Source organism: Apteryx mantelli, chromosome 13 (assembly GCF_036417845.1).
Source record: "Apteryx mantelli isolate bAptMan1 chromosome 13, bAptMan1.hap1, whole genome shotgun sequence".
Lineage (NCBI taxonomy): Eukaryota > Metazoa > Chordata > Aves > Apterygiformes > Apterygidae > Apteryx > Apteryx mantelli.
In genome coordinates this window covers 22,780,244-22,804,583 of record NC_089990.1, presented here as the reverse complement: position 1 = coordinate 22,804,583, position 24,340 = coordinate 22,780,244, and the positions used below count along the sequence as shown (strand labels likewise).

The following is a 24,340-nucleotide window of genomic DNA, read 5'->3' as shown; positions in this document are numbered from 1 at the left end:
TTTTTATAGTAATTACAACTGAAGACAAAAGTTTATGTTATTCACTAACGAACAGTGTCGCAGCTGGACAGCAAACAGGGATACCGTCTGCAGATCTTTTAGGCAGTTCTGCTGCTGCTGCCACAGTTTGGCAAATAAATGACACAGAGAATGAAACGGCCCTAAACAGAACCAGATCCAGAAAGGATGCGAGAACCTGCCCAGAAAACCCCTGCAGCTCCACATGCCTTCAGGCACAGCTCCGATAGTCCTATCCTAAAAATACTCTTGAGCTGACAGAATGAAACAGAAAGCTGCCAAGTTATCTTCTTGGTTTTATACAGTAGAAATTTAGAGACCTTAGCATTTGAAAAGGCACAAATAACAGTTGGCGCTAAATTCCTATGATTTCCTATTGCATTTAACTGCCATCTTCCTCTAAAGACCCCCCTCCGAAATATGTTTTGCCAGAAACAAGGTGATTAATTCTACTGCCATCTTTCACCAAACACAACTTAAGATCCAGCAACAGATTTATACTAGCAATGCAGGTTTAGATTTGATAGGAAGAATAGATTCAGCAGTCAACAGCCGTTCGATTACAGAACCATCAAACAGAAGTGGCTGAAGCGTCATCGGCAGGAACATTCAGAGCGTTGGGCAACACCCTGAGGAAAAGGGCGAATAACTTATATTAAGATCGGAAGAACATACCTTATCTCTTAAGATTTAAATTTTAGCAATAAGACGCTCTACAGAGTGTATTGCCTGCTCTGCACCTAAGTACAGAGATTAGGGACTGACGCATAAAATGCCTGTCTAAAAGGCATGGTTTATATCAGATACTTAAATGTCTACCCTCATGGACAGGAAATCTCTGCGCGACTCCTTTGCCTCGTTAATGTGCTACCAGTGGAGATACTGGTAGCCGCAGCAGAGTAAACAGAGGCGAAAAGACCTAGTGTGTAGCCAAGGCCTTTGCCACCGAGCAGACACTTAGCCGGTAATTTCTCATGACATGCACAACTGCTGGTGAGTCCCTGTCAACACCAAGGGGCAATAAACAAACATAACAACTGGATAGAAAATGCTAAGTGTAACAAATGACCTTAAAGGCAGTATATTAATACTTCAAGCATGCATCTAATTCAAACATGAGCGATGGAGTTGCCAGATCTGAACCGTGCAGATAAAAAAGGACTCAGATCTAGAAAACTGCATATAATACAAACAGCAAATTCTCAGTTCCATGCTGCAGAATAAAAATACTGGTGCTTTCCTTTGACTGCAAATGGAGTCAAATAAATAGAAAAAATCTGATCACCTCTTGGTGCTGAAAAAAATCTTCACAACACCAGTCAATACATTTACTTCGGAAGAAGTTTGACCTAATTCAGGACATCAGCTGCTGTCTCTTCAGCATTATGGGACTAAAACCACCTTTGCGAAGGGTAAGCTCCAAATGCCACTGTTGGAGCTAAACATTCAGTGCACATTTCCAACTCATCTGTTTCAAATTAACACCTTCCTTTCTGACTCCATAAATACAAAAATTCCCAAACATTGATCCTGGGATAAGGTGAAAATGCTTTAATTGCCATGCAAATTCTGTCATTTTAGCCCTAGCCCTAGGAATTAATGCAAACCATACTGTCTAAAATTCCCTTTAGAATTTTAGGTACCTGCAAGCAGGATTTGGCTTTAAGGGCACTATAACTCAGAATCTAAGACAGACACCCTCCTAGAAAAAAGCACCAATGGCCACAATATTCTTGAATCTTGATACTGGCAATATGACTAACTATTTTATTTCCATACGCAGCTGCACATGTATATGCATGTTCAGCACTTTTGCATTCAACACACACACATCCAACTACCAATTTAGTCCCAAATTTATGCAAGTCTGTCTCTCGCTGAGTTGAACTTACTCAGATAGGACTTTAAACACTTATTAGAAAATGCCACTTGTTAGAGAAGGTTGGAGAATCAGTCTCAAAATAAATAGGTTTCCCAAGAATATTATGGCTTGGAAGAATTCTGAGAGCTTGAGTCCCTGATGTTTGCAAAATGAAAAGGCCTTCGGAAATGCACTCACGTCAATATTTTTTTCACCTATTTTGAATAAAAAATATATATTATTTATAAAATAAAGAGAGCAGGCCAAAGAAGATTGGCCAGAATCACTCTATAAAACTGTTCTGTTCACTCCATAACTTAAACTTATAAAGCCTTGAAACATCGTGTAGCAGGATTTCCAGAGAAGCACTCTAGAATGCAGATTCCTATCAGATGATACTTCATGATGTTTTCTCATCTTGAAGATCCATTTGTTTTTTGACCCCCAAAACTGAAGTCCATGAAAAGAGAAGGGATGTTGGCTCCTGAGAGGGAAGCTGAAATTTAAAGAAAGAAAAATGTGTAACTGTAAGCACTGATCTTATGAGCTATAATATATGGCTGTATAACCTTGACTTTGACCATTATTTTAAAGCTATGTAGAATGACAGGGAAAATGCCGCTTTTTCACTCCCTGGGTAGAAAGGCATTCTGTAGTTTTCACCAGTTATCAACAGGAGAAACATTCTGGGGTTTTCTTCTCAGTGGAAGAAAACAGAATCACACCTAAAACATGCAAGAAGCCCATTTATAAAAATCTTGCGCTGCTTTACTCATGTGGAGAACCAGGCAGTGGATTACAGTGCTTTCGCATACAGTTTAGAGTTCCTTGACATCCAGAGCAAATTAAGGGGCAAACTGTATCTGACTATTCCATCTCCCGCAAGGGGGAGAGCAGAGGATACCCCTCGAATCCTGATCAGTGATACTTCACTGTACAGTTCTTTCATGGGGACCGAGGAGGACACAGCCGACAGCTTATTGCAACGGTAAGTGTGTGGGTTCCTCTCCACTATTATGAAAGTCAGAGCAGATTATGTATCAGTGAGCATTCTGGTATGCAGCATCTTCTCCAAACCATGTATCTATCGTCTGTTGCTGCACCCATTTGTCCAGGGTGAAGAAAAACTAGATAAAAGTAATGGCTGATAAGGACACTGCAGGTCCCTTTCATTTACTCCCAGCTACATGGAGCGTACAACATGGCTGTTCTCAACTTCAGTTTCTTTCAAGACCATTTCTCCACCTTCCCACACCTTCCATGAATCACAGAACAGATTTTCATTCTTATAATTGTGGAACTTAGTGGCAAGAACCATGGCTGCCAGATCCACCAGGGGAGCTGCAGGGTTTTTCTCCTCCCCTACAAACTGCACCTTTCAGCTTTTGGGTAAACTGAGCGAGCATCTGGCCCAGGGCTACTGGACAGCCACTGTTCTCTTTTAGGTTCTCTTAAACCACACATTTCTGCGTAACATGTAGTCCCGCTGGCAAAATACTGTCATGCATAGTTGCATCAACATGACGCTCTGGTGAGCGTTATCTCTGTCCTTCAGCTGGCTCATTAGCTGAGCTGGCAGACCACCGCCACAGCTACACCGCTTCCAAAGCCAGCGCGAAGGTCTGCGCTCTGCAGTCATGCCTTCAGCATGACTTTGCCCCAGTGCTGTGGGATAAGCCACCGTTAAAGCCAAAACCTGTCCAAGATTACCTACCTACCAAATTGCCTGCAGAGCTCCTGCTTTTAAGATAACCAAGAAAGAAATACTGACCTTTCTGAACAAGCTTTGTAGTGCTGCATTTTCAAATCGCTATGTCTCCCTTTCTATGGCAAGGGATGAAGCTTCATTGGAATCTATACAATGAAAAACAAAGCATTTAGAGGTAAGTCAGTCTGTTTCTCTCACTAAGAATACCCTCTTCACTAAGTGTAGGAGTGTGTTTTTAAGAATCACTCCAAATAAAAATAGGCAACCACTTGTCAGAGCTAATTGAACACCATTTTTCAAACTGAGATTACTTTATTATTGGCTTTATTTCATAACCATGTCACAAGCTTTAAAGCCACTATGACAAATCAAGATCTTTCAGTTTTAATGGAACATTTCAGGGCTCTCTAAGTTAGAAAATTATACTGCTTTCCTTCTATTGTGTAAGATGGAATCTGAAAACTCTGAGTGCTTCATTTGCTGATGCCTTAGGAGAAAGAAAAGCAGTGGTGAGAAAACAAGAGTAAAACAACGTCAGTTGTGTCTACAATGCACTTTCCCCAAAACCTTCTACCAGATGGAAGTGAGAGCACCAAAGCTTAATGTAGCAGGAAATCACGTTCTCTAAATACAGCTTCATTGACACAGCAGTAGTAAAAATACATGGCGATACATTTCATACATTTATGATAGTTCATTCCTAAACATTTTCACCTGCAAAATAAAAGCCTCATGTTCTATCAAAATATGCTGTTTCAGTCCAAGTCACCGAAAACGAAAGGCAGAGGAGGTCAGACTCAAGCCATATATAAGCAGCCCAGAAATTTCTACTTTAAATCTATGAAGAGAGGTGGAGGGAGCTGGGCTTGTTTAATGGTGAACAGGAGGCTCAGGGGTCATCTAATTGCAGTCTACGACTACTTGCAGGGCAGCTGCAAGGACAGCAGAGTCAAACTCTACCTGATAGTGCCAGGCAGGGAGTGATAGCCACTAGCTGCCACTTCTGGCAGCTAGCAATTAGTAAAAGCTGTTTTACTAGGCGGGTTGTGCAGCACTGGAGCGGGCTGCCCAGGGAGGCTGTGGAACCTCCGTCCCTGGAGGTTGCACAGACTCGGCCAGACAAATCCACGGCTGCTCTGGGCTAGCGCTTCTGCTTCAAGCGGGAAATTGCTCTAGACACCTCCAGACACCCTTTCCAACCAACTTCTATTTCTGTGATCCTATGAACTACAAAAAAGGTCTGTTTAACATGATAAACAGCCTGAAAGCAGCTCATATCTCATATTCAATGGAAACAGCATCCAGCTAATCACAAGCCACATTTTCTGCTACTGTAAAACTATATTATTACAGTAACTAATACCCAAGAATCTCAAAGCAATTTATATGCATAAACCTATCTTCACAGCCTCAGAGGTAGGCATGTGTCATGCTGTATCTCTCCCCACCTGCAAAACACGGCTAAGTGAAACAAGCTGTCCTATGTCCAAAAAAAAGAAAAAAAAATGTGGAAGATATAGGAACAAGATCCAATTCTCAAATTCATACTTCTAGAGTTGTTTCCAGGACTGCTGAAAACAGGATTTCAAAACTGTATTGCTCTGTAGGTGTCTTATACTGATCTTGTGCTGTTCAGTTTTAAAATCCAGAGCTGGCTGTGTAATACATGATGGTTAAAAGGACTGAGCAGAATGTCAAAAATCAGCTTGCCACAAAATTTCTCTCCTTTTCTCCAACTGAATTTTCTCTATGAAAGTAACAAAAGAAAAATAAAAAGCAAACACTCCCCTTCCTCCCCCCACCAAAAATCCCACCCAACCATACATCCAAAACAAACAAATTTGCCTAGGTTTCCTTGCTATGGATATGAGGAACTACTGCTATTTTCATTATCAGGTCATTTTCATTATTTATTATCACAGACATCTATTTTATCACGCAAGCTCTAATACATACATTCCAATGGGAAGTTCCAGAGAACTGCCCTTTATTCTGCATACCTTCGGGAAAGCCTAAGATCTGCAGGTCCGAGGGACCTCATAAAAGGACCTGTTGGCTCCGGGGCACTAGTCTCATTGAAGTTTCACTGCCTACCAATGCTTTAGGGAAGATTTTTTTTGATCTAAGTAGCTACAGGTCTGATAGACATAAAAAAACATACCGGTTTTACTAAATTTATTTACCAACAGATTTAGTTGAACTAACACAGATTTCTACACAGGTACCCCACATCGATTTAAAACTGATTATAAGTCACTTATTGATGCAGGGTTTAGCACTGATTTAACTTGACCTTTTTCTGACAGACGCTATTTAAACATTTATATCATGCCCAAAAAACTAGAGATGCAAACCTTGTCTTTTGTCTCAGTTTACCGAATTCCATAATCCACCGCTGGACTGTCTGAGCAACTTCTGCTCACTTTAGACCTTTAAGGAGCTTTTAAAATTTCTTGACAGATAGAAATTTAATCCCTACAATCACAACAGAGGACTCCCTCCACTCAAAGGACTGCTATGCCAAATTAGCTGATACCTTAGGACATGGAGCTCCTTTAATTAGGCTGCTAACAATTTGAATTTAAATTCAAATCACATGCCGTCAGACACCTGAAACTTCATCAGGTCAGCAGAGATCACCAACTTCCACCTGTTACTCAGGATATGTTGGCTTTTGCTGGAGAGATGTAACTTAGCACAGATGAGAAAATTTTGAAGGTGAAAACAATTCGATAAAGATTTGATTCATACTGAAGCCTTCCGTACAAGTTAAAATGAAACACATTATTAAATCCATTTAAGTGATCTGACGTTGCCACACAGCATACAGAAATGGATGGCTGTCCTACCCTAGGCTCCAAAAGCATTCGCCATACTGACACATCCATGATCGACACGACAAATACATTATAGATGAATTTTCTGAAAAAAATGATAACTTTATAAGCTGCCAGTATGCGATTTGGGGCAGCTTCCCAGCTAGACAGATTAAACGGATGCCTGTGAATAAAGGATGGGCATTAATAATTCTGAAAAAACTTCAAATTAACATGAATTCGGAAGCAAGCGTTTTCAATCTCTGGCCAAAAAAATAAAAACAAAAGGTTCCCCACAGTATTTCTCTTTCTAAATGAAGCACTAAAAGCCTTCACAAGTCAGGATACAAAAATCAAACAAGGGCACATTTAAACATCCACACCACAGAGAAGAGGACAATTCTGTGGATAAGACAGTTGAGAAGATGGCCTGTACGCTCTCGGGACCTGGGCTAGGCCACCTCCTCTCCTGGCTTTTAGTCGGGCTTGTCCTCTCCTCACCAATCTCCTAGTCCCCTTAATGTTGATCTCCCCTATATCCACGTGTGGATATTGCGATTTTGCAGTTGCAGAGCCTTAAAAATGCACCGCTTTATGCACGCACAGAACATCTGGGTAGAAATAAAAGACCGCAGTAATGCGGTTAGGCAGGATAACATTACACAAGGCAACATTTCATCAAGCTCCTGCAGCCCTCCCTTTTCCTATAATTATCTGTGGCGTTTCTCTCCCTCTCCTGCAGGAGCCTGGAGAGAGGGATGGCTGACGGGGAGAGGCCTCCTCACTCTAGCCGCAGAGCACCAGTGCACCAGGCACCGAGGTGACGCTCCAGGAGGCGAGAGACCCCTCTTAAACACCGGAGGGCAGTCGTTACTCTGCTCTTGATGCAGCTGGCAGCGCCGTTTCCTAGGACTGCAGAATCAAAGTATCTGAAAATTCATGCTTTTCTCAGCTCCTGCTTTGCCTAGGGGTGATTAATGCCCAAGTAATAGGAAAAAGAACACGACTCGGTACCTTTTCTCATACTCCTCCCTCTCCCCCAACACCCTTTACACGAGTCAAAATGATGAACAGATATTTGTTATCTGCACTGGCGGAACGGTGCAGTCGAGAGTCTAGAGAAAAACGCCCCAGGAGATGGATTTATCCTGTATCAGAAAACTACTTCCTCACAAGCATCATACACGTGTTATTACTGAATAAATCCTGATGCTAGCTGGTGGTCACCAAGAGCCATGAAACCTGTGAAGGTGCAAAGTAAACATCCCTGCCTGTTGTGGAGCTTTTTGAGGAAAGCATCATCACTTCCAAGAACCCGGATCATGGGCAGAGCTGAAAGGCTGCACACCAACCGTCAGCTATTCCCCGTCCTGCAGCGCCGGCCACAGTCACACACAGCCAGGGGAGGGTGCTGGCTTCCTCCCCTCCCAGCCACGCACACTCCCTGAATCTCATGCAGGACCTCCTCTCGCCGAATTCAGAGGTTCAGACTGAGACCAGAGAGGAAGCTGTGCCTGGCCGTAAGAAAAAGAAAGGGAAGTTCCTCCACTGTTTGCTCCAGCAGCTGCATTCCAGCTCCAAGTCACTGGTTTGTAAGACACACAAAGGACACAACGTCCTTAACCACAGCACTCTTTCATTTGTGGTCTCCATCTTTACCCCAAACGCGGTGCGGAAGAAGTGAAACCTCGCTGATCAGGGACCACGGTTCTAAGGTCAATTGTCCACCGCATGTGCACAGCCTATCCTCCCACTTTTATCTCTCACTCTTATTTTTAAAAATCAATTTGTGTTACGGCATCAGTGGTGAAATATATACAAACCATCAGGAGGAACAGGTATTTTTCTAACACACACATACTCATTAAAGCAAGCTGTTTATCTGAATTAAAGCTGCAACGAGCCTCTTCAGTCCTATTCACAAAATCATGGTGAGCACATTTTCCCAGCACTACTGGTACGTGAAGTGTGCCTTGGAAAAAACACAGGTTGTTTATTTTGCAGTGGAATAACTTGAAAATTGCAAATACAATCTAACTAGAGACTGGAGAGCAACAGAAGCCCGCCTGAAAAGTTGTTGTTACGCCCTTTAACCAAGACTATTGACTTCCTCATGGGTTGTGCACGTATGACTAAAGCATATGCCCTGAAAGTGAACGTTATTGGCAAAGTTCCTGAAAACTGTTCAGAGGCAATAAAGAGCGTAACTATGGAAATCACGTCTCTGAACAATGTAGCTGTGATTTCTGGTTCTCCAAGTACACTTGCTTGGTTCACTAGTTATGGTAACCCGAGAATTAATTACGCTTTCACTATTCTTTAAGAGGAAAAGGGCAGTGAGATTATCATATTTCTTTTAAAGGGAACTTATCTTCCAAATCATGGTGTAGTAAAGTTGCTGTCAGTGTTGTTGTTCCTATAAACGTGGATGACATCCTTGCACCACAGAAAAAACACGAGTCCTTGCTTAATTTAGTGACAAGATTTCTGAACCCTCAAACACGGTGACTGGAGACTCTGACATTAACCCTGACATTCTGATACATACTGTATTCTCCAAAGACAAAAGCTTGGAGCTAAATATGTGAGAAAGCCCCCTCAGATTCAAGAGGGGAAAAATAATAGTAATGAATTAGCAAACTAATTTTGGATGCATCTAACAAAAGCAGTCAAATAATAGATATATAAAGTCTTTTTTTTCTAATAGGATGTCCATAGCAAAAAAGTATATTTATATCCCAAAGAGTGATCAAACCTATTGTGCAAACATGCTGGATCACCTAGAATTGCTCTCAGCATGTGTATGTCTTTTACAGATTAGACAGCGAATACCTAGGCAAGCATCAAAACAAAACAAACTTCTTCTTGTACTAAAGCAGAACAAACTAAGTATAAAATAGCTTCCAAAGTGTATCTCTGCATACAGGCGCTTGCATGCACACTTGCATAAACTCTCAGAATAAACATATTTTAAGAAACCTTAGTCTTTTTGTTTTTGCAGGCACAACTTCATGTCTCCAATAACTGTGCAGCACGCAACAGCATTTACATATCAATTCACTCAGTCTGCGGAAATTTCAATTTCTCTCTGCAACTTGTGAGTAACAACCTCTCAGTCCATTTATTTGCAAGTCTAAAGCTATGACTTAAAAAAAAAAAAAGTTGACTTCAAAGAAGAGCTTATTTTTAGTCTGTATTCATTAATCAAGTCAGAGCTGCCTAGTGATTTAGCCAGCTCTTGTAATTCATCCATTAGTCACTGTACGTCAAGACACAACTAACTTCTTTTTGTGTTAGCTTACCGTGTGTCTCTTCATCTATTCCATCATCTTCCCACTGCTCTTCATTTGCTAGGAGAGGATTCTGAGCTTCGCACAAAGCTCTCATTGGGAAAAAATGTCCATCTCCCAGGCTACACGGAAAAAGGCAGAGAAAAACATTGTAAAAAGCAGCAAGAGGTTCTGAAGGATGACAACCAACTTTGACACTCGTTTTAGCTTTCATCTGCATACAAACAGTTTTGTCGCCTGTATTTCCAATGTTTACTTAAAAATACTTTTAAGATTTGAGAAATACTGAGTTTATTTTTGTGGAAGCTCAGATACCAAGTTTTACTAGAAAGTAGTTTTGATCCTGAATTCCTGCAAACTGTTTGGAGACTAGGAATGAAAAGTTACAGCCCAAATGAATTAATTTTTAGCAGAACTCAAATGTGCCTCAGTCAACTTATTTGGAAACAACAGGAAAAAGATTAATTAAGGACAGCTAGGAAGGTGGGAGAACTGACAAAACCATGTTTGTAGAAGAATCTATTATATCTGTTTTATCTATTTACACCATAGATTTTACTTATGTGTTTGAACCATGCCCAATAGAAAATGGCCCCAGTCTTACTGAGGCGATACTGAAAGACAAATAAAAGACTCACTTTGCAAAAATCTAAAATTGCTATAGCCATTTTTGCTTTACTATTGCCCAAATGTAAGTGCATGTGTGTTTGAGAGAGAGAGAGAGAGAGAGAGAGAGACTGGATATCAAACAAGCATTTGAGAGTAAATTCAAATTCATGCAATGTAAACTAGCAAAGTTAAAAACAGGATGTTCTACCCCATACTGAATTCCCTAACATCGAGCAGCATAGACAGAAGTACTGTAAACTAAACTGAAGTACCTTTTTCCTCTGATGATTTCTTTTTACCCAGGGAAAATAACTTGGGCATTTCCCCTAAGGGTAGTATACATGCTGGTAACGTGTCTCTGAGCAGCACTTCAGTATCCCCTTTCACTAACAGAAAGGCTCTCTGTGCTAACCTGTCCCTTGAACTACGTTTAAGAGCAGAAGGGAGATGGCAGTGGTAATGCAGCTGGGTCTTGGACTTGTACACTGCAAATATGCAGCCACTTGAAAGCGTTGTGAATTGCTGTGCTAGCAAGTTCTTTTACATTGTGTCCAATTACTAAAGGAATTTAACTTGAGTGTACTTTACTACTGGTCTACTAGGGGACAAAATGACATTTTTCCCCAAATTAAGTAATATAAATTCTGTTTCAGCCATAGGAGTCCAACAGATGAAGAGCCCAGCACGTTTCAAGTGAACGCCCACCCACACATGCACCACAAAAGTCCAGAAAGAACAACACCCTCTATAATGCATTTATACCACAAAAAACTTGCACTTCCAGACTTCTTGTGAAGAAGATTAACACGTACGGCATTCGCTGGTGCCTTTACAGTGACGCACAATAGCAGTTAGCTAAGCCGCACAAGCAAAGGTGTAACACATACAGCCATACCAGCCATTGAGCAGTCAGTGCCTTCAGATAATTGCATCAGCTTTTAGCACTGACTCGACTATTCCTTACCTAGAGACAACAGGTAGTAACCAGAGCTTTTTTTCTTCTCCGAACACTTGCTGAAGGTTCTTTACAAAGCCTAGATTGAATCCATTTTTATCTGGGCCATTTTGAAACACCGGAGCTGAGAAAGCCTCTACAGATAGATGCAATTTCAGTGGAAAAAATGAAAATTAATGTCAAATACACTGCAACAGGATTGTACATCCTAAGATGGCTGCAACATGCACAACACGATCTACCGTACTGTGAACTAGCATTACAAAGATACAAGTGTGAAAATAATAGGCTTTTGAAAGCCTGTAAATACTTATGCAACTTTCAAACTGAAAGTAGGAATTCGTTCTCACAAACGAACCATATGGAATAGCCACAAACCCAACTAAAAGCACTTTTTTTAATCTGCAGAAGAGAATTTAAGGAACTAAACATAAGACTCATGTTAAACCTCTGTGGGAACACAGTGACACTACAAATTTCTAAATAGAAAATCTGCAGAATAAATAGGTCTTTCTTCAAAGCATATTTCAGAAGTGGCACTGGAGATTTAAATTGCCTCATTCATTAGTAATATAATGAATAAGCATTAGGAACAAACATATGCAGATAGACCCTCTGTTACGGTGAGAAATAAAATTAAGAAAAGAAAGAGAGGGGAGGAGAACCTCAAGTGCACTAGAAACAGTTTTATCTACCTTCTAAGCTGCTGCAGAGGTCTGATGTTTTGGGCTAGATGAGCTCCAGTGCCCCTTGAAATGAGTTTTAAAGTTAATAATTTTACAAAATCTGAATATCTGCTCAAAACTCTTGATACTGTATGTTTTGTTACAAAACTTGATCCGACCAAGCTTTAAAATTTGAATAACCACCATCTGAGGAAGGAAATAGAAATCACTCCTCCAAATTCACAGCATTTCAGATTCTCAGTTCACTGGTCTAATTTTACAGACCTAACTTCTTTGCCTTCATCAGTGAAGATGGACACCGTTTTTCCCAACCTTACTGAGCTGTTTTAGGATGCACGCCAGCATATGAGCATGAACAACCATATTATTAAAAAGCTGCACTGATTTCACAGCAAGTGTAGTTACACTTATACGCAACATTTGCATAATTGGACTCTTACACTTTAAGGCTCCAGTTTCCCTAACAAAGCTTTCATCACATCAGCTGATAAATGCATCTCATTTAAAGTGACAAATTCCTGCAGTGTTGTGCAAAAATCTTTTAATTCTCCCTGCCCCCATAAGCCAGCTGGAATATCTAGAAGTAGAACACAAATGTCTTTTTTCTTACAACACTGCTCTATGGTGCATGCACACCCAGTCTTACCTAAAGTAGATCTGTTTCTACTGACAAGCCAACAGTGATAGCCAAACAGAAACATCAGGCTTACGAAGAACATGACAGCCACAAAGAGAAGGAAAAGGACATGAAACTTGGAACGTCCATTAGTCAGCTCACCCTGGAAAGAAAAGTGATACAGAACAAGCGATAAGGACAAATAAAAGTAGAAAATGTTTTGTTCCTAGAAAAACAAAGATATCCTCTAAAATTCCTACTTTGAGTTTTCAAACTTGCATACACAAAAATCATGCCTTACTGCAAAAAGTGGGAAAGGACAAAAGAAGAAATGATCTGGCTCATTCTCCCTGCTGTATCCCAAGCAGAAAAAGTGGGGTTTTGCTATCATTTTTTTGCATGGAACAGAGCCAGTAGGATCACAGCTTCCCACCTGGAGCCAGGAAGCCCATCCTATACCCACAGTGAAACTGGCATGTACAAGCTCTTTGAAACCCTGTTTACATTCTGCTGAGCTTCCTTTAATCTTCACACTTTCCTCTACATATATTAAAATACTGCTCTTTTTTGGTGAAGTGTGTCTTCTTTTGAATGATAACATTAAAATTTTCCAAATTAAGAAACTTGTGATTAGTTTCAAAAGACTCCGAGATACACACATTCAACAGATTTATCCAAGAAAAGGATGCAACTTCTCTTCCAATACAAGGGATGCTAAGAAAGCCTGACCTTCTCCACAGCTATAGCACTAGGAAGCAGGTAAACTTAGATCTGGGTGTAGCTGGCTTGGAAAGGAGTAAAAGCCAAGCAAGGTCTTACAGGTCATTTCCTTCTGCAGTAGGACGGGTAAGCGCCAGAGACCCTTGTAAGCACACACCTACAGACAGACTGTGCAGGATCTCAAACCAAAAAGTTACCTGTTAGCCTTTGTGCACCCCACGTATGTAAGCGCAGAGATAAAGTCTCTGTGCCTTTCTTAATACGAAAAAGAATTCTTGCTAGTATCCCATGAGTATCTCAGGAGGCAGTTTATTTAAGTGATTAGCCATTAAAAGAAGAGAAATTAATAAATTAATGCACCGCAAAGTTAAGTTAGTTAAGCATAGTCATACAGAGTTAGCAGCACAGCAGACATAAAAACCTAGAGACACAAGGCCCAGTCTCATATTGGAACTGTCAGTTGGCATTGCTTGCATATAAATTACAATTGGTAACTGAATAAGCAGCACGCTGCATTTCGGTCAACTTTTATATTAAAAAAGGTATCATACGGGGATTAGAAAATGAACAAGGTTTTTAAAAAATAGCATACTGTTATGTAAAAACATACAAATCAGTGGCAACATGTTATACTTTGATACCAGAGCAGAGAAGGGAACATATAGTCTGCAAGAAAATAACCTTTCGGAAACCATCAGGTACAGTAACAATGTGGTAGTTACCCTGGGGTCTGCTCTCTCCCTAAGCACAAGAAACCTAATCCAAGAGATAACAATATAGAGAAAGCTGAAAAAAATATGCCTGGGCATTTCAGGAAACAACATAAAAGAAAACTACTCACCCACAATTAATGGTTTCCTGTAATATGACTGAAACACGTAGGTGGTATTCTTGCAGCCACTTTAAAAGTGTCAAATGTTGCCAGTTGAGAATTTCTACTTAGAAGATAATTATTTTCCTAATCAGTAGGCTTTTTTTTTTTTTCTTTTTAAGCAAGGAGATATGGTCAGCCAATGACAGCTGTATTTGGAGATGGGAAAATTAACCACACTTAAGCCCAAGAACCTGATCTAACTCAAGCCGTGTTTATCCCAATATAACGCCCCTGACTTCATGGTGTGACTCATGATATACCCTTACATATACTGAAAAAGTACCAAAATGTTTTTGTAAATACCAATCCTCAGCTCTCTTTCAGTGAGGTGTGTCTTCTTTTGAATGACAACATTTGAATTTTCCAAATTAAGAAACTTGTGATTAGTTTCAAAAAATTCTGATACACATACCATTCAAACAGATTTGTACAAGAAAAGGATGTAACTTCTTTTCCAGTAGCTAACTCTAAGCTGAAATTACTGAAGTCTATTTTCTCCTCAGTCTGTGCATCTCAGACATCTAACGGGAGTTACACTCACATATGGGCTCAGGAAAAAACATTATAGGAGAAAGGCAGACCAGACCCTCAATTGATCGAAAGTGAAAAAAGTAATGAAAGAGTGACTAACCCCCAACGAGACTCATAAGATACGAAAAAGTAACCAGATTCCACAACTTACTGTCCAATACTTAATGAAATACTTGAAGACTGTTGCAGCAATATACAAGCAATACAACAAAGAATAGGCTAAGAACAGTAGAAAGAATTTGTAGTTAGAAAATCCAATGCAGTTATTCACCCTAGAGAATAAAAGCAAAGTTGAAATCAGGATATGTACAGCACACAGTTACAAAGACACTGAATATCACTTTTTTTTGTTTTTTTTACTTAAGGCTCTTGATTATACAACACAATTTCTTCAATAAATAGCTCCCCTTAGTGGTCAAAATGAAATATAACTCAACTCTTTACTTTTTGCTTTTCACCTGATGGCTAGTAATGCCAAGTAAAAACACAGTTCATATTTTGGAAATCCATTTTGAAGTTTGTACCACTGGTAAATTTGTCACTGCAGCAGGCTTTCATTACTCGTGTTTGTTTCTGGTCCGCAAAAGTAATCAGATCTGGGATTTCTGTTTTACTTCTACTGTTTGGCAAACTCAGGAGTCAGATTCACCATTGCAATACGTGGAGTTGTTTACATACAAAACGTATCAATCTGCTATTTGATTATAATTCTCCACACATAGAACAACTCCAAAGAGGTACAAGGGAATGCAGAAAAATTAGTAGGCATAACATTTGCCTCAGAATTCAGGTTTGAAAAACCTTCTAAATTTAGGAATACCAGGGAGGTTCAGGTGGGCATATGTCTGCGTTGCTTCAATTTCTGAAATCTTCCTTTAAGAAAAGGAGGAGTTTAAGAAATTCAGTGGCAGTAATTCTCAAAGTATAAAGCTTAATTCATCCATGCACCATTCTACTTAACATGCACAAGTGGCAGGCATCATTTTAGAAACAAACTGCATGCAAATATTACTGTTGAAAGCAACCACTAACTGCATGCTTAAATGATTATATATCCAAACTTAAAGGCTAAGTTGACATTCCTTTAAAATTTGAATAATAATCAAAGATGGAATTAGTATTTATGTTTTAAATTATGTCAATATAACAGCTTTTTATGCGTAGTTAATGGAACAAATATGTGAATAATCTGTCTCTCAAAACTATCAAATGTTTCAGGCAATTTCAAAGTATGCTTATTTTATAAATTTCCCAACATAAAGAGATGTGTGGTCTAAAATGAAAGAGGCATATTGACACTATTCTATGGAGGAAAGGCATTTAAACAGCCTCTATTTTCAGAAAATTACAAACCAATATCTAGGACATACCATGGACAGTGATGATCCATTTTTAGCACACATCTGCAAAAGGACAAAAAAGAAAAAGGGAAAACTTGTATTTGGTACTTAATTGCCAACTGCAGATGAACAGCAAAAGCCTCTGGTATTTTTGGCAGATTTCTAGAATGATACAAGTTAAGATGATACTATCTCTTTGAATTCCTTAAGGTAGATACAATTTTAAGACACTTCTTACTTTTTAAGATCTAACAATGTCCTTGGTACTGTGCAAGATAACAGGACATGAAGATGATTCCTGCCCTAGAGGGCTTAAAACTTGCAAAACACCACAGGTAAAGGCCTGGAATATTAACCCCCCCCCCCCCCAAATACTAATTTTAACCTGCTAAGAGTAGTCAGTTAATCTTTCACTAGATGGCACACTTTCTATCAACTTAACGCTCATATCTGCAGGTGGGGGAACTGCAAACACTGTAGGCCTACAAATAGCAGAAGTGCAAACGCTACTGCTGTCACATAGGTTCATACACTGGTGGCTGCTACTGAAACAGAGGTACTCGGGTACCTTTCTGTGTTCACAAAGATAAGCGAAGGACCAGCTCATTCACGTTACTTAATGGCGACTACATTCACTTCAGTGAAAAACAATCCATTAACTTACATAGCACAAACGGAACAATGGTGACAACGATCAGGTTTTATTAGCTGGCATCTGTCACAGAATCGAATACCTAAAATTAAAGAAATATTAATACTGAGTAAAGTGTTCTTTCCTTGCTTGTTAGTTGATGTCCTGCTCATTTCATAACTATTTATATCTCTTTCCTCTATCGCTTTAAAAGATGGGTGCATTGCAGCTGATTTTTGCTGGCAGGTCATAATCAGATAAGTAATGCTCAAAATTCCCCTAAGAACTTGCAGATGCGGGAGACAATCCTCACTTTAGAGCATACAATCAGCTTAAAAGTGGCAAAACAAAATTGCTTGCTTCCCTCTGGCTTCCACATTTACTCAGACTTTAAATACATTCCATTTGCACAGTTGCCTCTATAGCAGTTCTTTGCTTCGGAATCCTTTGGCTTTTTGAATAAAAATGAACAGGTCAGGACCTCCAGTCTGAACATGGATTGCCTTGAAGCTTTGAAAGGAGTTCAGTATGCATTTAACCACAGAACAAGGTCCAAAAAATCTGTTTATAGAATTATGTCCTCTAAGCTAAATTCCATTTTAAGTAAAAATTACTACAGATTTTGGTTATTTTAGTATATTACTAAATGCAGACAAGGTAAGTTGGCTTTTGAACTGTAAATACAAAGGGTGACATATTGCTGCTCAAAGCCAGCACCTGGTACTCCACTGAAGATGAACTGAAGTATTCAAGGCTTCGTGCTCTTCCCAAATATAAAGCCTGAGAGAGGAAGCATTAAAATTCTTAGCACAAGAGCTCTCCAGTGAATGCAGTGGCATTGGGAAGGCTCTGTTGGTCTGCAGTAAAATCTGGATTGCCAACACATGCCACTTAGCCTGCTTGATTAGATTTAGAGAAACAAAGTCCTTTGCTCGGCTGACCTCCATTCCCCGTTCTCGTGTACACTGGCAACTTCCTTGCAATTTCGGCAAGAATTTGCCTCTGCACCTCCGGCCTTTCTTCGTTTTCATAGCGCTCTTTGTCAGCATAGGACATATGGTACTAGAAGCAGAAGTCATGAGAGAACCAGTTACTCGTGTAGCAGAGAGAATATTTCAAATATTCTGTTTGGAAACACATTTATCGCCCACTCCTTACATCATACAAGATTAATCCGATGTGCAAATGTGTTTGTTAAGGAGATACAAAGAGAGATAGTAAGTACTGGAGAGGCAGAATGCTATGGAATACATCAACAAGAAATGCAAAAGTGAATTTGAGATCACAGAACCAACATACTAGATTTGCTACTACTACTGCTGTTTTGAACAACTATTTTTCATGGATAATATACCCAAAATGTTATTCATTTCAAGTACTTTTCTTGTGAGCAAGAATCTGTTTCCAGTTATAGTTTCCTATTTCTAAAACTTTCATAATAAAAGTGAAACAATCTATTTTCTGTCACAGGGAACCCCAGTTTCTCTTCACTGTGGTATATCGTTGTATTTATCTTTTATGATGCTCCTGTCCAGAAAAGTGCAGGAGCACAGGTGTGCACACACACTTCACTACACATATATCTAGCACCACATTAAAAACTGTATGCTACACACACAGTCACAAGTCCTTACTCTCACAACCACGCAATGTCAGAATCTCAGCACGTTTAAAATAAAAACGATTCTTCTATCCCTCACTATCACAAAGAAAAAAAATTGACAAATGAAACAAGCTTTACTACTACAAAAACACCTACTCAAACCTGCAAAGGGCTCCCAGCAGAGCTGGCAATGCTAGAGTTGGAGGGAAACCGAATGTTCACATACGTGCCATAGCGATCTGGGGGAGAGCTGGCTCGGGATATGAGAAACCCCACTACCATTACAAATGCATCCGTTCCTGTCTACGCTGTGACATCTTCAATGGAGAGCAAAACCCAAAGTTAAGGTCCTTACTCATAAGGCTCCAGTAAGGTTAGGCTGAGTAAGGTCAGGATTGCCTCGCAACTTGTTAAATGCTTGGAGGTCAAAGACGCTGTAAATAAGTAAGTTAGTTAATAATCATAAATCCCATTATACGCAACATTAAAATCCAATTTTCTCCTGAAAAGGAGAACACCTGAAAAGGCAGCTTTAAAAGTTAACACCGTGTCCGATTTAAATTACACTCTTTGGGGAGTCAAAGGATTCTCAGAACGGTAAGTTGCTCTCTTTTTGAGGAAGCTCTAGGTCACTTTGTGTCTCTTTAGGAAATCAGATCAGTTGTCCAGATCTACAAGATTGAAGGATTTTTTGAGTTGTTTCTTTAGCATCCCTGCTTCCACTCTGCAATGGATGAAAAGTGCTTGGACTCCTACCTTTTTATCTGGCTGCACTGGGAGAGTAAAAATAGACTTCCAATATGTCCACACGAAGAGCACGAAGAGAATATGGAATACTGTAAGATAGGCCACTAAAAAAAAAAAAAAAAAAAAAAAAAAAAGAGGAAGGGAACAACGACTTCTTAAGCAAAAGTTGCATTCATGATAGGCATAATTCCAATCTTTCGTAATGACAGTAAAAAAAAAAATTACAATACCAACAAGTATTACAACACAGTTTGATGGTCAAGGGATCAGCAGAATTTCAGAAATCTGTGGCTGTGGTTAGGGGTCACCTTCCCACACGCCTCTCCCTTCTCCACCTGATCTAACTCTACTGGTAAGTAAGAGCACAGCCAGAAGAGACTTCGCCCCACAGGGGAGGTGACAACACAGTACCACCGGATGGATGGGATTCCTTCCTCTTCCCCATATCCTAGACATGGGCAAAGCAGAACTGGCTGGTGCTGAGCAGGATAAAAGTCAGTACTGCAATACTTGGGCATCTCTAAGTTTTGGGTTCATTTGCTATTGAACACAATCGGAATCGCAGTACAATTATACTGCCGGTGTATTGTCCAGCCATGCACTGCATTCTGCACCACTTAGGAGACTTTAAAAAATAACATGTTCTAACAGAGCTTTACATAACCAGGAAAAATCAAATCTCTTGTTAAACATCTTTGAGATTTGCCACAGTTCACATAATAAAACAAAACAGTAAAACATCTCTCAAAGTAAGCAAAACCAGTCTTGCAATTACTGAGAAAGAACAGTAATCCTCTAGATGCAACATCATCACGTGAACTCCAACGTGCCTCAGAGTAATCTTATTTCAATATGCAAACTTTATTTCAAAGACTTTGGGCATGAGCAAAGCATACCACGGTTCAGAAAGCCAAAGGACAATTCTCCTTCAGCTACACAAACAATCTGATTGTTATTTTCTTAATACTCAAGACTCAATAAAACATTATCATACAGGTATGAGACAGTTTTATTTAAACACACTGTTTAATCACAATAATAACATGACTTTCCCTATTTCATTTAAACTTCAAATTCTAGCAAACTAAGATTAAAACAATTACTACTGCTGGAAACAGTCTAAAATCTGAACACTTCCTAACTTCTCAGGCAGACTGGGAGAAAATTTAATTGGCATAAAGGCCAAATATAGGTTTGACGCTTTCTAGTGAGATGGCAAATGATCCGATGTGGCTCACAAGAATGAGGTGGATTGTGGGACTGATCAGGTGAATCAATAATAATTCATTATTATGCTCTTAAGTCTGAGATGTAACCCTCCTACTAAGTGCAGGCATAGCTCAGTCAGTTTTAAGCTATTATTTAAGGAGAGAAATCTTGCAACAGGTTTAATTTTGTTGCTAAAGCGATACAGCAGCATGTTAGAGGAAGCTGACCTGGAGAGGCACAAACAGATTTCGCAAGTAACTTTTTTTTTTCCCCTGCTGAATCATCATGAACAACACGCTTTCTATAGCTTCCCTGGAAGAGTTTCAAATACCAGGACAGCTCTCTTGTGCAAAGAGAATTTCCTTGATGCAGCAACCTGGAGGATCTTTAAAGTCTCAGCTGGCATTGGTCTTCATGGGACAATCCACCAGCTGAAACCAGCTAGAACTTCTTCATAATCCGGAACAGGAAACGAAGATAGAGAGGCCATCTGTACCACCCAAACGCCTCCAGGGCATTTTCAGGGAAGAAGGCGAGGAATACTAAAATTGCCACTAACTCCTTTTCTTAGGGCCTGACTGTGGCTTTCCGACAATGCGCCGGTGGGAACTGTCTGATGGAGCGATTCTGCTTCTCCGCCTGATTTGTTCAGTAACCTCGTGACACGGGGTCTCAGAACAATGTCTATTAGTCTGTACTACTGAGTGAATCTGAAAAGCGCTCAAGAGACAGAAGAGTTTGCCCTAACTCCTCTGCGGTCATGACTCAAAGCTATCATCATTCGATGAATGGTTACTGACCAATGGAAACATGTAAAATTTTTGGAATAGCGTCTCTTTTACAAAAAAACTTATAAGCAGCTTTCACTGAAAGTACCAGTAACACACGGATTACAGAAGAGAATTGGTCTTTTCTGTTTAGCTTATAAAAGCAGCTCTGGAAGTTTAAAACAGAAAGAGAGAAAAGGTCTGTGGGCATATATAGATAAACATATATAGGGTTTTGGGGAAGAGCAAAAAGGATCACAGCCTTTTAACGTTCTTCTGCTTATTATTGAGACTAAATGGAGGCATTTCCCAATACATCCCAAAGCATTTCTAACAATACATGCTGTATACTTCATGCTAATGCGCAGATACAGGAAGGAAACACTGAAAGAGTAAGTTAAACAGGATTGTGGGAAAGCCTATATTTTCAAATTGCTTACACTTTATTCTGTTCTTGAACTGGCAGAGCCAGTATTTAGAAATATAGTGGCGGTGTCCTTTCATATCCTCCCCCTTAACAGCTGCAGATAAGTAAAAATACAAAGACGATTCTTAACCGGCATTTATTTTAACTAGAACATTCACGAACTTTTTTACACAAGGACTAAATGCCAAATCGTAAATAAAACTCACATACCTTTTTCCACAGGGTTGCTCAGAGTCACTGAAAAAGAAAACATATGCTTATGGAGTAAATATAATTCCCACAAAAGTTTTTGTGACAAATGACATTCCTAATTTTATATATACTTGTTTTAGAAAACAGTTGAAATTCAAAACAGCAAACAGTGAGCCCGCAGTTTATCATCAAATCAAAAGCATCCAAAACAATTCTGTATTTACTCACACTGATGACACCCATAAGATGTTCAATCACTGTTACTTATGCTGTGTTTTCCCTTGCTATAGAATACACCCACTGGTGACAGTCCTACCACCCTGATCCTTATAGGATTATCAGGGCTCCTCTAACAACTGTCCAAATAGCATCTCTATATATGTGCTTATAAGCCTGCTTTGTACTAGTCTGTAGGTGCTCTTGATCTTCCACAGCAAGCCATGCCCCCCAAGATCACTTCTGCATCAACATAAACAAGGAGTCACAAATTGTCTTGGCTTTGCCCAGTGTAACAACAAGATCACTTGGCTGGAAGACTCAAACATTGAGAGGCTGCACACACCAGAGGCGACCTGACCCCTTCAGCAGCATGTTAGATGTGTGGAAAATGAAGACATCGTCGAGGGGTTGGAGCCTTCCACCTCTCGCCTGCAGCCAGCATCGGGGTAAGGGACTTTACTCATCAAGACTCACTCTATCCTCTTACTTCAATAATAAAATGGGAAAACGTAAATTGGAGTAGGAACCAAGAGGTCCTGCTAAAAAACAATTTTGATCTGCAAGCTATGCGATACACAACTATGTTTTTATAAATGAAAAAAAGAGACCAAATATTTGCTGTGTCTCTGTGCACTCAATTACAGATGAACGAGACTGTTTGGAAACCTTTACTTTTGCCTGTGGTTTGCTGCAAATCCACCTACAAAGAGCACATCAGCTTTTCACAAGTACTGCTCGGTTCCCTCCCGATGGTCATGCCACACTTGCAGTACGGCTTTTCTAAGGTTTGATTTGAGAAAAGGGTAAGCTTTCAAAAAAAGGTTATATAAAAGCTTTTACTTTTCCCTTCTGGACACTAAGTCATTGTTCTCACTGTGGCATCAGCCGGGCAGGAAACCGGGTCCCCTCTGGAGAAGCACCTGCTGGTGGTACCAGCCATTGAAAGCTGAACGCTCAATACCATGAGGTATCTCTGACTACTTTCAGTCCTTAGCAATTCAGACAACCAAAGATGAAGATCAAGAACCAAACAGACTGCCTACTGTTTACATGCTTGCCACAGTTGAATTAGTCCTACACAACAGAAATGTTTTTTTTTTTTTTTTTAAAAAAAGCCAACACATAAAGCCATATTACACTAACAACGTGGAGGACAGAAGATGTCCTGAGCACTGGTTTTCACTGCACAGGTCAACAGCTATGGTTCAAATCCTAAAAGAATCAATTTACTCCTTGCAACCTCTGCACAGATAACCTCTTCCACACACAAAGAAAGCGCACAAGAGGGAAAGACGTGGGGAAAAACATGGAAGGGTGTGCGTAAAGGAGTGATTTAAACCTGAGAGCCTAAGCAGCGAGTGGAGCTCCTGCCTGCCTAACCAGTATCTGCGCAGTAACACCGGCCCAGTCCAAATCCCACTTGAGCCAACGGAATCTCTTCCGATGACTGCAACAAGACTTGGGTTAAATTCGCGTTAAATAATACCAAATTTACACAGCACTTCAATCACAGCGTGTTTCAAAGCGCCGACAGTATTTCAGGAAAACACTCTACGCTTCTGTCACAGGGCACAACTGCAGGTTGCGGGAACAAGCACTTTGGTGACATTGTTCCAAGCCGATTCCCAAAAGAAACAACCCATTTAATCGCAGAGACGGGGAAAAAAAAAAACACCCTCAGGAGGTTTGGTTTCGCTGCAAATTAAAATGGCTCAAAGCTGCTGCACTACCCTGCAGCCCACATGGAGGAGAAGCCGAGCAGGACTCGCCCGCCGGGCCCCCGGGACAGCCGGTTTGCTGCGCAGTGCCGGAAAAGGGCTGTTTTTACAGACACGCACCTCTGCCCCGGGAAGCCCCGCGCCCTTCTCCTGGCTGCCGCCGCCGCCGCGGCCCGGGGCTCCCGGCCCCGCAGCACCGCGCGGCCCCCGGCGAGCCGCCCCGGCGCCGCCCGCCGCAGCCCGGAGCCCCGAGCCGCGGCCTGGGGGCGCCGCGGGCCCGCCGCCCCCCCGCCCCGGGCCCCCCGGGGGCCGCGCCCCGCCCGCCGCCGCCGCCGGCCCCGCCCGCGGCCCGGGCGCCGCCGCTCACCCAGGCACAGCTCGCACACGTAGGCGTAGTAGGACCAGAGCACGACGAGCGCGATGATGGCGACGGGCACCCAGGCGAACGCGCGCTGGCAGCACCGCAGCCCCCGCGACAGGGCCATCCCGCGCCGCGGCCCGGCCGCCTCGGGCAGCCGCTGAGCGGGGCTGCGCCGCGCGGCGGAAGCGCCGCCGCTCGGCGCTCGACTGCGCGGGCTGGCGGGCGGCGGCGGCGCCCCCTGGCGTCGGGGCGGGGCGGGGCGGGTCACGCCCCATTTCACAGCACGGGCGGGTACGGCCCGTCCTCGGAGGAGCCGCCCGCCCCGCCCCGCCCCGCCCCGCCCCGCCCCGCGCCCCCGGTTCCTCACGAGCGCTGTGGCGCCGCCGGCACCGCTCCTGCGCCGCCGAGCCCCTCGTCGCCTCCTTCAGCGATGCGCTCTCAG

At 41.4% G+C, this 24,340-nt stretch overlaps 1 protein-coding gene across 2 annotated transcripts; it reads right to left on the bottom strand.

Annotated features, from left to right (window-relative positions):
• On the bottom strand, nucleotides 1-24,047 carry ZDHHC15 (zinc finger DHHC-type palmitoyltransferase 15). 2 transcript variants are annotated; one of them, XM_067304349.1, is made up of 12 exons: nucleotides 23,905-24,047; nucleotides 21,619-21,645; nucleotides 19,015-19,109; nucleotides 17,597-17,717; nucleotides 16,689-16,758; nucleotides 16,055-16,087; nucleotides 14,836-14,956; nucleotides 12,590-12,722; nucleotides 11,267-11,393; nucleotides 9,706-9,815; nucleotides 3,651-3,733; nucleotides 2,298-2,375 (listed from the first exon to the last, which is right to left on the bottom strand). In XM_067304349.1, exons 1-11 carry the CDS (start codon nucleotides 24,020-24,022, stop codon nucleotides 3,690-3,692), a joined length of 999 nt encoding a protein of 332 aa, XP_067160450.1. In that variant the 5' UTR covers nucleotides 24,023-24,047; the 3' UTR covers nucleotides 2,298-2,375; nucleotides 3,651-3,689. The 2 variants fall into 2 exon arrangements, with proteins under 2 accessions (XP_067160449.1, XP_067160450.1); XM_067304348.1 differs by lacking the exon at nucleotides 3,651-3,733 and having other exon boundaries at nucleotides 1-2,375.
• Nucleotides 24,048-24,340: the final 293 nt, after the last annotated feature.

Bases quoted from the DNA above. Each gene is read 5' to 3' on its own strand.
- ZDHHC15 (XM_067304348.1), bottom strand. From the start codon at position 24,022: ATGGCCCTGTCGCGGGGGCTGCGGTGCTGCCAGCGCGCGTTCGCCTGG. The intron at 19,110-21,618 runs GTATGTGAGTTT...TTTTTTTTTTAG, and splicing joins GAGCAACCCTGTGGAAAAAG to TGGCCTATCTTACAGTATTC. The intron at 16,759-17,596 runs GTCAGCCGAGCA...CTTTAATTTTAG, and splicing joins CACGAGAACGGGGAATGGAG to GTATTCGATTCTGTGACAGA.